At 32.9% G+C, this 17,264-nt stretch overlaps 1 protein-coding gene across 14 annotated transcripts in view; it reads right to left on the reverse strand.

The window, feature by feature from the left end:
* The window catches only part of Stxbp5l (syntaxin binding protein 5L), a 326,815-nt gene that overhangs the window by 87,092 nt on the left and 222,459 nt on the right, over positions 1-17,264 (reverse strand). For 10 of the 14 annotated variants that reach the window (XR_013436856.1, XR_013436855.1, XM_078044143.1 and 7 more), the window contains 2 exons: positions 8,014-8,165; positions 5,271-5,402 (listed from right to left, as the gene is read on the reverse strand). Coding sequence is in view for 12 of the 14 variants with exons in the window: in XM_078044143.1 (XP_077900269.1) it covers positions 5,271-5,402; positions 8,014-8,165 (284 nt within the window). In the remaining 2 variants the exon portion in view is untranslated. The remainder of the gene's footprint in view (positions 1-5,270; positions 5,403-8,013; positions 8,166-17,264) is intronic. The other 4 variants (XM_005327640.4, XM_078044146.1, XM_078044147.1 and 1 more) reach the window with 2 other exon arrangements.

The following is a 17,264-nucleotide window of genomic DNA, read 5'->3' on the forward strand; positions in this document are numbered from 1 at the left end:
TAAATATTAATCCAGAAAAGTTCAACTCTCCAGGAGAGAGAGGGATTATGATTTTTACTTTATTTATATTTGGGAAGAAAAACGTTATGATTCAATATCTTCCTTTAAGATTCCAAATATAATAAATAGAAAAAGTAGAATTTGATCTAAATCTTCTGTCCATATATCTGTCACTCTTTCCAAGGCATTTCACAATATGTATAATCTATAAAATCTAGAACCTTCTTCTCAGCTATATAACTATTATTTTGGGATGTTAAAGATTTGCAGATGATAATTTAATGACTTAGGGAAGGCAGCCTAGCCTCTTGGAGCCTGACCTAATTGATGGGTGATCATCAAAAGATGTTTCTCCAGAAATGAAGTAACAGGTTCAAAATAGAAATGTGACATCACAAGAGCAAAATCAATATAATAGAGTGAAGTGGAATAAAAATATAGTTTTTAAAGAAAAATAAGGAAACTTTAAAGGTCATTGTATTCAATCTCATTTTAAATATGTCAAAACAATTTCAAATTGTTTCATTTTTGAATATGTTGTTTCATTCACAGTAGTTAAAATGGGGGGAAAAAGTGGTTACTGATTATAGAATAATGGATTTGGTTTTCAATGTGCCTAAAACATTAAGAGGCACTCATAGACATATGATCATACAGTGGAAATCATATGGATTCACATTAATATTAGGTGTAGTTTGTTTCTCATTTATTCTGAATGACTTTAAGGAACTAGTTTCATCTCTTTCAACTTCAGTTTTCTCATTGGTAGACAAATCTACCATTGATATCCATCTGCCTCAAAGGGTTATGATGACCATTAAATAATATAACACTGGATCAAATTGCCTAACATGATCTCAGAATAGAATGAACTCTCATTTGAAGTGGGTTCTGTCTCTCCAAATAGGGAAAATGCAGCTACACTTTTCTGAAATTCAGGAAACAATTCCTGAAAAGGCTTCACTGTCCCTACTATAATAGTGTTGAGAATATACAAATGTAATCATATTATATTAGCCAACATTTAAATTTCAAACCATATTTTTATAAATTTTTTTTATTTTAAAAATATTTTTAGTTTTTGATGGACCTTGATTTTATTTATTTGTATATGATGCTGAGAATCCAACCCAGTGTTTCAGGCATGCTAGGGAAGCACACTACCACTGAGCCACAACCCCAGCTCCATAAAATTTATTTTTAAAAGCAAATTCCAGGAGATTACCATTGAGTCATTAAAAATCAGACCTTTGTCACAATATATATTGTTAATCATCAAAAGAAGACTGCACTATCTGATTTCAAGTCATAGGGCTTATCTGAGAGTCCATGGAGACTACTGGTAAAATATAGAGGATCTCTTTGTTTCTTGGACTCGATTTTACTTCTACTTTGACATGTTAGGTCTCCAGTTACAAGAAATAATGATTGCTTTTGCAAAATTCTTGTGAATCTAGTAGTGAAAGAAATTGTTCTTTTATTTATAAAATTTAAAAAATTGCCCGGCTATTCCTGTGAGAGAAAAGAGCCTGCTGCCATGCTGTATCCTACTATCATCATCATTTACTCATTGAGCTCATGATTCGTTCATAAATAATACAAAAAATAAAATTCTTTATCATTTAAATAAAAAATTTAACTGATACATTCAGATTCTTGTCATCCATTTGGAAAGGTAAAGCCATACAATCATGAATTGAAATGGTGCAGACACTACTGTGTAGAAACCTGTACACTGCAATCACTGTAGGAATTTAAGCAAAGGAACTGGCACAACAGGGCTTTGATGGTAGCAGGAAAGGTTCATTATCGAAAGTGAAAATTGAGCAGGGCATTTCCAGAGAGATGATATGAATAAATCATAAGAGTAGTAAGATAGACTTGACTTGAGTGAAGTATTTTTTAAAATTTATTTCTTGTACTAACTAGTTACACATGACAGTAGAATGTACTCTGATACATCATACATAAATGGAGTATAACTTCTTATTCTTCTGGTTGTACATGATATAGAGTTATACTGGTCACATAATCATATGTTCACATAGGGTAATAACGTCCAATTCATGTTACTATCCTTCCTACACCCATACCCCTCCCCTCCTTTCACTCCCCTTTGTCTAATCCAAAATATCTCTATATTTTCTGAGCTTCTCTGCCTTGTTGTGAATTAGTATCCACATATCAGGGAAAACATTCAGCCTTTGGTTCTTTGGGATTGGCTTATTCACTTAGCATGATATTCTCCTGTTCTATCCATTTACTGGCAAATGCCATAATTTCATTCTTCTTTAAGGCTGAGTAATATTCCATTGTGTATATATACCACAATTCTTTATCCATTCATGTGTTGATGGGCACCCAGGTTGGTTCCATAGTTTAGCTATTGTGAATTAACTATAAACATTGATGTGGCTGCCTCACTATAGTATGCTCATTTTAAGCTCTGAGTGGGATAACTCAGTCAAACGGTGATTCTATTCCAAGTTTTCTGAGGAATCTCCATACTGCTTTCCATAGTGGTTGCACCAATTTGCAATCCCACCAGCAATGTATGAGTATACCTTTTCCCCTACACATCCTCATAACACTTTTTGTTGCTTGCATTCTTGATAATTGCCATTCTGACTGAAGTAAGATGAAATCTAGTTTTTATTTGCATTTCTCTAATTGTTAGAGATGTTGAAAAATTTTACATATATTTGTTGATTGATTATCTTTCTTTTTATGTGAAGTGACTGTATAGTCCCTTAACCTATTTATTGATTGGATTATTCATTTTTCTGGCTTTAAGTTTTCTGAGATCTTTATATACCCTGGAGATTAATGCTGTATTTGAGGTGAATGTGATAAAGATTCTCTCCCATTCTGGAGGCTCTCTCTTCATGTTATTGTTTCCTTTTCTGTGAAGCTTTTTAGTTTGATTCCTTACCATTTATTGATTATTGATTTTCCTTCTTGTGCTTTAAAGGCCTTGCTAAGGAAATCATTTCCTAATTAGCCAACATAGTAGAGATTTGGGCCTACGTTTTCTTCTATTAGGCATAAGGTCTCTGGTCTAGTCCTTGATCCACTTTGAGTTTTGTGCAGGGTGAGAGATAGGAGTTTAATTTCATTTTGCTACATATGGATTTCCAGTTTTCCCAGCATCAATAGCTGAAGGTGCTCTCTTTTCTCCAATGTATGTTTTTGGAATCTTTGTCTAATATGAGATAACTATATTTATGTGGTTTTTTATGTGTCTTCTATTCTGTACCATTCGTCTACATATCTGTTTTGGTACCAATACCATGCTGTTTTTGTTACTGTGGCTCTATAATATAATTTAAGGCCTGGTATTGTGATGTCCCCTGCTTTACTTTTCTTGCTGAGAACTGCTTTGGTTATTTTGGGTCTCTTTATTTTTCCAAATGAATTTCTTGACTACTTTTTCTGTATCTATGAAGAATGGCACTGGGATTTTAATAGGAATTGCATTAAACCTATATAACACTTTTGGTAATATGGCCATTTTGACAATATTAATTCTGCCTATTTCAGTGGGGAATTGCTACAGGAGAGTGGTAGAAAATCCACTTAAAGATGTAGGTAATAATTATATTTTAAAGGACCTTTAATGAAGGTTTAAGAATGTTGATTGTTTTATTCTGAAGGGAATATAAACTTATTAAATATTTCTCAAAAAACTTTTTTAATCTTTATATCACTGCTGATACTATGGAATTCTCGTGAACTAGAGTCTACTTTTGCTCCTTATTATCAACCCCAATTTCTTCTTACCATAAAAGCACCACATATTTATATGAGAAAATAGAGTAAACTAAAAGAAGAAATTTATAAGATCCGAGATAATATTCTAGAAAATTTTCTATATCTGTGTATATACATACAAAATAGGGGGATTCTATCTTCAGAAGGCTAACCTGGGATTCAGAAGTTGTGGGGAATATATACAGGAAAGGTTTTAGATAGAAACCCTCTGTGTGGTTTTAAGGGACTGATGTCAAAGAATGGTATAGAACAGAGATCAAGAAAGTTTCTGTGTAAATAGTAAATATTTTAGGCCTGTAGGCCATATGGTTTTTGTTGAAATTACTCTTTTCTGCCATTGTAGTGTGAAAGCAGCCACTGAAAACATGTAAATGAATGAGTATGAGTAGGCTCCCATAAAACTTTATTATGGAAACTAAAATTTCATAAAATTTTCATATGTGAAGAAATATCATAGTATTTAATAAGTTTCTGTTTTAGGAGCAGGTCAATACTTGCTCCTTGTTTTTTACACAGGTCCAGGAACAGAGAAAGTGAGAAATAACAAAAAAATGGTGTGGTACTAGAGTCTAAAAGTGCCCAGATGGGAATATAAATCACCATCTGGGCACTTTTAGAAAAATTCAAAGGATTTCAAAGGAATAACTTCCTTAATCTAAGGTACAAATCAGTAAAGTTTTAGGTTTTACAACTAATGTGAATGTATTAGTTTTTATAAACATGTTGAGGTCTGAAAAAATTCAGGTTATATAACATATTGATTAACATAAGGTAAACATTTTTTTCATGTCAATAAATATTTACCTGTAACATCATTAGTATCATTTGCATTTCCAGTGACAGATACCCTCGGTCCTTATGCTTTCTGCACTAGTTTTTAGTGCTTACTCTAGCCATCTTCAAATCTTAATTTGCTACTATAGGAAATGTTAACATACACTCTTTTATTTGTGGGACTTTAATTTCTCTATTTCACAGGTTGATACCTAAAATCACTACAGGAATGTACATTTTGGTATTCTATCTTAATAAAAAGCATTAGAAGTTAGGAATGCCTAGTTATCTCTAAAAACTACAAGCAAATATTGTGGCACTGTTAGAATAATGTAGTAAAATGGCCAAAGCACAAGGCTTCCAAAATAAGAAAACATTAAATTATTATTGATATGGCATATTAGATTTATTATATCAGGACACCATTACTCTCCATCCTCAAAACAGAAAATAATGACTTTTGGACTAATAGGACATAGACTGTATGGTTTGAAATAAGCACTTAAACAAAGGATAAGAATAAATGGGTACATGACAATAATGATTTGAAATATTTACATAATAATTTTTATTAAAATTATCAAGTTGCACTTCAATAGCAAAACAAAAATTTACATGCATGCTGAATGTGTTTTTAAAAAACACATTACTGAGCACCAATGTACGGATTTTATTCAAGCACTGTGACTCAAAAATGCTATTTGTCTAACCTTTTTAGAACTTACTCTGATAAGAAGTACGGATCCGTTTCGTTAAATCAGGATAAAAGTTAGACAGGCCACGCATGCAAAAGTTGTCTTTGGAACATGCCAGAACACCAGCATCAGCAGCAGGCAGGGGAAAGAAAGAAGAATAGTCTAAAGTGAAAGGAAGTGATATCATACCAGAATCTAGAACAGCCAAGATGAAGAAATTGCAGCAAAATTAGGTAATCAAATCAGAAAGGAGATATTTTAAAAATCAATTAGAAAGTAAGAGGTGATAGATGAATGATGAGGATGCTGTAGCAATTTTATTTTATCAAATGTCTTACAAAAAATTGATGGCATATTTTTCTTAAATGTTTTTGCATAGTATACATACTTGGCTTGTAATAATATGTATAAATTACTTCATTAATATCAAAATGATTGTCTTTAATGCTTCTGCAATTAAAAAGAAAGCTTAGAGATTTTAGTTTTTAATTTTTATTTTTATAATATGAGTACTCAGAGTATTCATTTTGTTTTTCAGTACTAGGGATCAAACCCAGGGATAATCTACCTATGAGCTATATCGCCATCCCTTTTTGTTTTTTTGAGACAGGGTCTTGCTAAGTTGCAAAGGCTAGCCTCCTGTTGCAGCCTCCTGTTGCAGCCTCCAGAGTTTCTGGGATTACAGACATGTGCCACCATGCCCAGCTCAGTATATTAATTTTGTAAACTAAAATAAAAACCAAGTTTACAGCTTCATCACAGTTTTCCATATTCTAAAGTCATCAGAATTTCTAAGCTATAATCATAATTATTGATGCTCAAGAAGTTTAAATTATAATTTTCCTTTGTCATAATATTCACTTTTCAACCCACAATGTACACCCAGCACTTCCAGAAAGCAAGTATCTTAGATGCTATCAAAGGGTCCACAGCTTTTATGACTTGAAATGGTGCTTTCAGCACTGCAAACAGCAGCTACTAGCCCTTCAAACCTTCTTGCTCTAAAAGCTCTTAACTTTCATAAATCAACCTTCTCTTTCCCACTATTGAGAGTCGGTTATGGTACATACACACAATTTCTTTATTTTGTTTTTCTTTCTAGCAGTCCTAAAATATTGATAACAGTTGAATTCCTAACGAAAATGCCTCAGGTTTAAAAGATAATTTTGTGTCCCTGAAAATGGTCTAAGCTAATAATTTAGAAAGCAGCGAAGTTTATCAAAAGGCTAATAAAGCAGAAATTTTTTAAAAATCAAATTTTTTAGTCTAAAAGGAAAATTCTTTTATCACACTCAAAGGTTTTGACATACCTGTTATTTGGAAAATAAAGTGTAAGATTTTAAATTTTTATTGTAAAATATTCTTTTTTAAAAAATGTCTATTTTTTTAGTTGTAGTTGGACACAATGCCTTTATTTATTTATTTTTATGTGGTGCTGAGGATCAAACCCAGGGCCCTACACGTGCTAGGTGAGTGCTCTACTGCTGAGCCACAACCGCAGCCCCTAATATTCTTTTCATGGACTTTTTTTTAAAAATTAAAGCTTTGATAACCTATTGGTTATTTTAAATAAAGAAAAGTAGAAAATTTAAAATAATTGTCTAAACACATAATTCTATAGAAGCATTTTTATCTGCAAACCATTTCCCTAATTTCTACCAACTAGACGACATCAATGGACAAAAAAATACACAAAATTTCAGCAATGTCTATAAAGCCAACTATTTGGATATATACCAAAATTCCAATAAATTTTGATAATTTAGGATATAAAACTATGGCAATATAATCTAATTAACCACAGAATTCTTTTTTTATAGTTGAATAGGCCAATTTGTCTTGTCAAGAAAGATGCTATCTTTCATAGCATTTAAAAATGTTAATGAATAATATTTACTGTGCTTGTTAAAATATTTACAACACAGTCATCATCCATCAGGAAAAGGTCACAGCTATAATACAGTTTTTTTAAAATATTAAAAGAAGTGAATGACCTTAAGTTACCTTTTATATGTGTGTTTGTTGTGTTGGGGATCATACCAGGGCCTCGTGCATGCTAGGCAAACACACTATCCAGCACTCTACCACTATTGTAAATTATCATGTTAAAAGGGGCAAAATATATTACAAGTAAGTTGACCGCAGCTTCTTTTTTTGGGGGGGTACTGATATATTTTTTAAAACATTTATTTTCTAGTTTTAAGTGGACACAATATCTTTATTTTACATTTATGTGGTGCTGAGGATAGAACCCAGTGCCCTAAGCGTGCCAGGTGAGCACTCCACCACCAAGCCACAACCCCAGCCTGAGTACTGATATATTTTTAATTTATAAAGAGGGACTCACTGAGTTGCTTAGTGCCTCACTAAATTGCTGAGGCTGTCTTTGAACTTGTGATCCTCCTGTCTAATTTGCCTGAGCTGCTGGGATCACAGGCATGTGCCACCATGCTTGGCCAGCTTTTTCAACTAAAGAACTTGATTTTCACAGCATTTCAAAATTTAGCAGCTTCTTATTTTCTCTTATTTCTTAGGAACTTAACCTAAGAAACTTGAAATGCTTCCTAACCTAAAAAGCAAATTAAACTTTATATATCTCCCTTGCCCTTTCAAAGATTCTCACTGTATTTCTGCCCAACACATTGTATTACATGGTAGTATAAATCATGTTGGTTCATTTTATAAAGCATTTGAATAACATCACAAAAGATGAGCAATCTGAAAAAAATGGTGTACAAATCAAGTTCATAACCCAGCTTGTTTTCTTTCCTACCTGCAATGATCTGCTTGTTCTTTCGAGGAGAACGTGGTTGTCTCTGATACAGGTCACTTGATCTATAAAGGTCAATGGTCCCCATGCTTAACAGAACTGTCTTCTGTATAAAATCCACCACAGCCAACCCATTGCAGTTTCCAAAGGCAACTCTAAGAGACAAAAAATAAAAATAAAAATAGTCATGAATATTTTTGTTCTTTAAATTGAGTATAAGTTTACTGAAAAATATTGTCTAGGGTAGAGGAGGTTAAGCGGTATGGTATGTTAATCAGGAAAGGTTTGCCTTTAGGTTGGATAGAATGACTTAGTATAATAACCTTGAATATTAACTACAAAAAATAAGGATGACCTGTAAGAACACCTTGTCAGGTAAGTATTTACTACCCAATCTGCTGTTTAACTTGATCTTCTATTTGTATAGCAGAATGACACAGAATCGTTTTAGTATGCAAGGAGCACAGAGGTCAAGAAAATCCACATTTTAACAGCTACAAAGTCTTCTATATATAGATACCCTTTCTCAAATAAAATTGTTATTATTATGCTCCAAATTATTTTCTTAGAGAAAAACTAAAATTAACTTCATATATTTAACATTTTTCTACTCTAATAGACATAAGGAAATACACTTATTCAATTTTTGCATGTTGTCTCACTTATTAAAAGACATTACCAGAATTTCCTGATTTAATTAAAACAGTTCTCCTAAGGAGGTACTTTAATCACTTGAAGGTGTATTTTACTATACTTCACTGCATAATTGCCACAGCATAATTATTTAACACTGTTTTTTTCAGTTCAAAAATTGGTTTATAACTTTTTACTTCATAATTATTGCATGGTATAATTCTGTTTGTCATGATGATTAAAAGGTAAACAGAGCAGCAATACATTTACTAGTGGCATGTGGATGTGCATTTGTGTTATTATGCACTGTGAGCCAATCCACTGCCAGGATGACTTGCCCCAGCCAGTGGTTTTGTCACACAGTCGAGAGCCTGGCCTGCCAACACTAATCTTCTAAGAAGGGAAATTGGGAAGTCTTAAACCCCAATTTGGTGAGCAACACAATAAAAAAGAAAGGACTCACAACTCATGGCCCATACTCCCACTCTTAGTTCATACCTCAAGACGAAACTAAAAGAAAATCAGTTTGGCACAGATAGTGAACACATATGTTCATCGACTATTTTGTCCACCGTAGTGGAAATGACTCCTTAATTTCTTAACATTTCACCCTTATTTTTCCTTTTTGTTGTTGCTTATTTTGTTTTACTTTTTGTTTTGGTTTTCTATATTGTGTTTTTGTTTTATTTGAATGTGTACTGATTGATTCAAGGATTTCTATACATGTGTTTCTCTCTCCTTATTTCTAGCCTTTTTAAAACTTTTATTTATTTATTTATTTATTGAAGGTATTATTTTCCTATGCTCTGTATTTTGAGGGTTAGGTCCCCCTGCCCCCACCCAGCCCCATGATGCTGAGGATTAAACCTAGGGATAGGGGTTTTGATTAGTATATTATGATTTTGTTTTTTATTATCTTTACCACTACTCTATGTCCCTTGTCTCCTTCTCTTTTTTCTATTGCTGACACTCAATTCCATTCCCTCTATCCTCCTTTAAAGTCATTCTTTTTTTATTCCATTGTGCATATATGCCACATTTTCTTTGTAGTTGTACACAATAACTTTATTTTATGTATGTATGTGTGTATGTATGTATGTATGTATTTATTTATAGGTAGTGCTGATGATGGAATCCAAGGCTTTGCATGTTCGAGTTGAGAGCTCTACCACTGAGACACAACCCCAGCCCCCCTCTCTCCTCATTTATGTGCTAGAAGTTTTTTTTCTTCCCTTTTCACATTGACAACAAATCCTTGTGAGGAGCGGCAAATAAATTATTGCTTTGAATTCCATAGCCTTGGATAGGTAGACTGCCCTTCTGAATTTCTTTCGGTACAACTGTGCTGAAAGACATGCTCACTTGCAGGTGGTCACTGTTAATGGGGCAGATTCTATGCCTGGTGTGGAATTTATGAGTTCGATAGTTTTGAATTTAGATGCCTGCTAGCCTTGGGTAAAAGAGATACCAGTGTGCCTAAACAGCTTTGAGATGCCAGCTGCCTGGAGGAGGAATTACTGTGCAAGTGATAAGCCTCCAACCCTGCCAATTCCCCCCCACACACACACAGCTTCTCTCTTCTTGTTTACCTTGAAGAACCCCATGTTACAATAAATTCCTTTGGTGTGTTTTGCTATAAATAAAGAATTCATGGGCTTTTCCCTTTGTTAGAATCAGATTCATCAAGTCTTTCCCACCTGTCAAGTCACTGCTTTCAATATATTTCTTGTCCTTTGTGTTTATTTCTCAATAATAATTTCCCAGATTTTTTAAAAAATATATTTTTAATGTTTTTTGTTGTTGTAGGTGAACACAATACCTTTATTTTATTTTTTATGTGGTGCTGAGGATCAAAACCAGTGCCTCACGTGTGCCAGGTAAGCACTCTACCACTGAGCCACAGCCCTAGCCCACTTTTCCATATTTTTATTTCCAGTTGGCCCACACCTCTGAGAGTTACTTATTTCCTCCCTATGAAGGCTACAGGTACAAATCCTGTAGATGTTATCAAGATGTTATCAAAGTATCTGCCCTATGCACATTTTGAAACTGCAAATACTTTTCTACCCTCCTATTTCTTCTTTCCTCATACTCAACTCTATCCTTAATACCTCATAATACTGACATATATAATATCTGCCCCTACCATCAATGTCACAGCAATAATTAATAAGGCAGAAATCATAGATAGTACCTATTGTTTAATTTTATACCAAACATAATTCATGATTATTTACTGTTTTTACTGATTGAAATTTCTGATTCTACTATTTCTACATATTGTACCAATTAACATTAAATATGAAAATAAGAACTAAAGACCTGGACTATTGCTATATATTGTTTGCATAGATTAAAGCTAACATTGGGCTCCCTCCCAATCTGTAAGGTACTAGTAACATAGAAAGTATTATAAACTCATAAGATAGAAAATTTCCAGCACCATATCCATCCAGATATATGGGTAAACACACAAACAACAAGAAAAAGTAAAGTAACAAACAATCCTAAACAACAAAAAACTGATACTACAGTTTAGAAAATGTCAGGGATGGAATTCAGAAAGTTAAAAATTAAAGAGATCTATGAGGTAAATGATGAAGAAAGAAATTAAATCAGAATGAAAATACAGAATGAAAAAAATCACTTTAATAAGGAGATAGAGATCCTGAAGAAGAATCAGTCCAAAATCCTCTAAATGAAGGAATCAGAAAAACAAATTAAAAATTCATTGGAAAGCATCACCAACAGAAAAGACCACATGGAAGACAGAGTTTGAAACAATGAAGACAAAGTATATAATCTTGAAAATAGAGTTGTTAAGAGGATAAAAAATGTTAAGAGACTATGAATAAAATTCCAAGATGGATAAAATGAAAAGACTAAACTTAAGACTTATTGGGTAGATGAAAGCTCAGAGTTAAACCAAAGGAATGCACAGTTTTTATCAATAAAAATTTCCCAAGCCTCAAGAAAAAACAGAAAATCAGGTACAGGAGGCATACAGGACCCCTAAATATACAAAACTACAACAGACCCACACAAGAACTTATTATAAAAATGCCTAACATACAGATTATAGAATTTCAAAGGCTGCCAGAGAAAAGCAGCAGGCCACATTTAAAGGGAAACCAATATAGATCTCAGTTGATTTTTAAACTCAGACCTCTAAAGCTGGGAGGTCTTGGAATTATATATTCCAAGCTCTGAAAGAACATGGACTCCAGTCAAGAAGACCATACCCAGTGAAATTAAGCTTCAGAATAGACAATGAAAAAAAACCCTTCCATTTGTGTTATAAAGATGTATTAAGAATTGTAATGCAAACAAAGAGAGTTCATGTATAATGGCATAATTTGGCATGAACATACATTATATACAGAGTTATGAAAAATTGTTCTGAGAATGGATAAATATGAATGTAATGAATTCCACTATTGTCATGTATGTAAGAAATAAATAAGTAGATAAATATATAAATAAAATAATACCATGTCACCAAAAAAGAAATGAAAACCTTCCATAATAAATAAAACTTAAAAGAATTCACAAATAGAAAGCCTGCACTACAAAACATACTCAATAAAATATTTCTTGAAGAAATGAAAAATAAAAATGAAAACCAGCAAAAGGAGAAACTACACTACAAGAATAGTCAATGAATGGATAAACTAATTCAAATTAAAAACAGAAATAACTCAAATGAAATGGAATAAAAACCATATCTCAATAATAACATTGATTGTAAATGGCCTAAACATATCCATCAAAAGATATAGACCAGCAGATTGAATTAAAAACCAAGACTCAACATATGCTGTCTCCAAGAGACTCACCTCATAGGCAAAGATAACCACAGACTGAAGGTAAAAGAATGGGAAAAAAACATATCATTCACATGGATCTTATAAACAAGCCAGAGCTTCTATCTTCATATCATATAAAGTAGATTTCAAGCCAAAATTAATGAAAAAGAACCAGAAGGACATTCCATATTGTTTAAAGAAAATATATATCAACAACACATAACAATCATTATGTATTTATGCCCCAAACAGTGTAGCAACTACATACAAACAAACCCTTCTCAATTTTGAAAATCAAATGGCCACAACAAAAAACATTTGGTGACTGTAATATGCCTGTTTTATGGAATAGATCCTCCAAACAAAAACTAAATTAAAAAGCTATGAAACAGAAAATACCATTAATAATTTAGATTTAACAGATATATGTAGACTATTTCATCCATCAATGAATATACTTTCTTCTCAGCAGCACAGATCCTTCTCTAAACTATACCATGTCTTAGATCAAATTGAATCAGGAGGACATGGAATATTTAGATCAATTTCAAGCAAAGGAATTGAAGATGCTATCAAAAGCCTACCAACAGAGCTGAGGTTGCGGTTCAGAGGTAAAGCGCTTGCCTAGCATGCATGAAGCACTGGGTTCGATCCTCAGCATCACATAAAATAAAAAGACATTGTGTCGACCTATAACTAAAAAATATATTTAAAAAAGAAGCCTACCAGAATACAACAGACACTAGTATGGCAGTATGTATAAATGTGGCTGTATAACCAATGTGATCCTGCAATCTGTACTTGTGGGAAAAATAAGAATTCATACTCCATTTGAATCAAATGTACGATATATATATCAAGATCATTGTAATGTTTTGAGCAACCAATAAAAAAAGAAGCCTACCAACAAAGAAAAGCCCAGACCAGATGGATTCTCAGTGGAGATCTACCAGACCCTCAAAGAAGAACAAACATACAAACTTCTCAAATTATCCCATAAAATAGAAAAGGAGGAAACCCTTCCAAACTCATTCTATGAAGCTAGTATCACTCTGATACCAAAACCAGAAAAAGACACTTTGAGGAAAAAAAAACTTTAGACAGATTTCCCTGATGAACATAGATACAAAAGTTCTCAATAAAATACTGGCAAATAACATACAAAAACATTAAAAAATAGAGTACCATAATCAAGTAGGATTCATTCCAGGGATGCAAAGATAGTTCAACATCACAGTAATAGACAAGAATCACATGATTATCTCAATAGATGCAGAAAAAGCATTTGACAAAATTCAGCATCCATTCATGCATTCATGCTCAAAACCCTAGAAAAACTAGGGATGGTAGGAATATACCTCAACATTGTAAAAGCTATATGTTAAATCCAATGCCAACATCATTGTAAATGGAGAAAAACTGAAAGCATTCCCTCTAAAACTATAACAAGACAGAGATGCCCTCTTTCACCAATCCTATTCAACATAGTCCTTGAAACCCTAGCCTGAGCAATTAGACTAAAGAAATAAATTAAAGGAATATAAATAGGAAAAGAAGACCTCAAACTACCCCTTTTTGCTGACATCAGTATTCTATATTTAGAAGACCCCCCAAAAATCCAACTGAAAGCTTCTAGAACTCATAAATGAATTCAGCAAGGTAGCAGGATATAAAAATTAATACACATAAATTAATTTTGTTCTTGTACACCAATGACAAATCAACTGAAAGAGAAATCAGGGAAACTATCTTATTCACAATAGCCTCAAAACAAAACAAAACAAAACAAAACAAAACAAAACCTTGGGAATCAATCTAACAAAAGAGGTGAAATACCTCTACAATGAAAATTAAAGAACACTGAAGAAAGAAATTAAGAAAGACCTTAGAAGATGGAAAGACTGCCCATGTTCTTGAAGAGGCAGAATTAATATTGTCAAAATGGCTGTACTATCAAAAGTGCTATACAGATTTAATGCAATTCCTACCAAAAGTGCTATACAGATTTAATGCAATTCCTAATACAATTCCAATGATGTTCTTGACACAAATAGAAAAAGGAGTAATGCAATTCATTTTGCAAAATAAGAGGCCCAGAATGGCCAAAACAGAGAAAAGTAAAGCAGGAGGCATCACAATACCAGAACTTAAATTATACTACAGAGCTATAGCAACAAAAACACCATGGTATTGGCACCAAAATAGACATGAAGACCAATAGAACAGAATGGAAGACACAGGAAAGAATCCACATAAGTACAGTTTTCTCATACTAGACAAAAGTGCCAAAAACATACATTGGAGAACAGACAGCCTCTTCAACAAGTAGTGCTTGGAAAACTGGAAATCCATATGTAGCAGAATGAAATTAAATTGAGCCCTATCTCTTATCTTGCCCTAAACTCAACTCAAAGTGGATTAAGGAACCTGGGCATTAGCCCAGAGACCCTGTGCCTTCTAGAAGAAAATGTAAACCGAACTCTCTGTTATGTGGACTTAGGATCTGACTTCTTTAACAAGATGTAAAATCAAGAATCAATAAATAACATGGTATTAAACTAAAAAGCTTCTTTACAACAAAGGAAATCATCAAGAACACGAAGAGAGAGCCTACAGAATGGGAGAAAATCTTTGCCACCTATACCATAGATAAGGCATTAATCTTCAGGCTACATAGAGAAAATATACACAAATTAGCCCATTAATAAATGGGCAAAGGAATTTAACAGATACTTCTCAAAGAACAAATATGAATGGTCAAAAAATGCATTAAGAAATGTTCAACATCTCTAGCAATTTGAGAAATACAAATTAAAACCATACTGAGATTCTATTTCATTTTATTTTCAGTCAGAATGGCAATTATCAAGCATACAATAATAAATATTGGTGAGAATATGGGGAAAAGGTACACTCATACATTGCTGGTGAGACTGGAAGTTGGTTCAACCCTTCTAGGAAGTAATACAGAGATTCCTCAGAAAACTTGGGATGGAGCCACCATTTGATCCAGTTATCCCTCTTCTTGGCATATACCCAAAGGACTTAAAATCAGCATACTACTACAGTGATGCTGCCACATCAATGTTTATAGCAGTGAAATTCACAGTAGCTAAGCTATGGAACAAACTTAGGTGCCTTTCAACAGATGAATGGATAAAGAAAATGTGGTATATATGCACAATAGAGTATTATTCAGCCATAAAGAAGAATCAAATTATGGCATTTGCTGGTAAATGATTAGAACTGGAGACTATTGTGCTAAGTGAAATAAGCCAATCCCCAAAAACCAAAGGCTGAATGTTCTATCTCATATGTGGATGCTAACCCACAAAAATGGACAAGGGGAAGAGTAGAAGTTCAGTGGATTAGACCAAAGGAAATGAAGGTTGGGGGTAGGAAATAGAAAAGACAGTAGAATGAATCAGATATGACTTTCCTATGTTCATATATGAATAAAAGGCAGTATAACTCCACATTTTTTTCAAGTACAAGAATGGGATCCTAATTAGAATAAGTTATACTCTATGTATACAAAATATGGAAAAATACATTTAACTGTCATGTTTACATAAAAACAGTTAAAAATTGAACCAAAAAAGATTAAGTCCATATTTTATAACACCATAATAAATGTTTTCAAGTGTAATATTTTGGCTATAATGCCAATAAATAATGACTAATATATTAATTTCATTTTCAGACTGGAAAAAATGTTTTCTGAACTGTCACAAAGATATAATGTATATTGATTTGGACTATTCAATTTTAACTTACACTTAATAAATATGCTTCCTAATTTTGGTGCATAGGAAGTTTATTAATAAAATAATTTTAATTATTACCTGCACAATTAATTTTTTAAAGTTAAACATAATAATAGCACTTTACTTTTTTGCAAAAAAATATTTGGAATGAAATCTACAATGATTATTTGGTAAAATATGGTAACACTCATTTTTCTCCATTTATAACATGTCCTCTGGCTAAACAAATTCAAGTCTGTTTTTTTTTTCTCCCTAAACTGAATCTCACTGGTTGTAGAAATATTGTTTTATATAAGTTCCAGGTTGTATTTTTAGATTGATTGTAGTACATACAAACTAAATCTGCTCTCAATCTAGTTCTTTTTGGCGTATCACACTGCTCTCTTCCTTGGTAAACAAAAGAAAAAAAGAAAAACCCCAAACATGTTTATGCGCACTAAATGTTTTCCTAATTCAAACAGAATTCTACATCTTTCAATAAGACAGGCCTTGGAATTTGAAAATGTTATTGCAGTAAAAATTAGAAGATCTGGATTAATTTCCATGTGTATTATTTACAGGTTATATGACTTTGGGAAAATTAGTCCATTTTTCTAGGCCTTAATTTCTTTACTTTGATGAACACAGCCTAATTCCATTTTAAGATTGGGAGCCATCTCGTCACAAAGTCATGAAAAGTTCATTTCTGTTTTACTGTGAAATATTAAGATTTCTATTTGGCCTGACCATACTTTGATGTTTAAGTCTGTTTAGAATTCCTGCCTGTGTTCTGAACTCACCCACGCCTGGCTCTCCCTGACAAGTTAACAATCCTCCCCAAAACCTCAGCAGCTTCTTATAAATTTAGATTTACTAAATTTACTCTCTCTAAATTTACTCTTTACCTTGAAATGTGAAGCCATGTAGACCATTAACCTGCTATCTGTCCTTGTATTGAGCTTGCTAGAACCCTGTAGGCTGTAAGTTCCCAAGCCACCGCTTTTGTAACTTTTTATGCTATAAAAACCTTCCTGCTCTTAGACCAGATGCTGTCCTCTGTCTCAGCTTT

The sequence above is a fragment of the Ictidomys tridecemlineatus genome, chromosome 3, assembly GCF_052094955.1.
Source record: "Ictidomys tridecemlineatus isolate mIctTri1 chromosome 3, mIctTri1.hap1, whole genome shotgun sequence".
Classification (NCBI taxonomy): Eukaryota; Metazoa; Chordata; class Mammalia; order Rodentia; family Sciuridae; genus Ictidomys; species Ictidomys tridecemlineatus.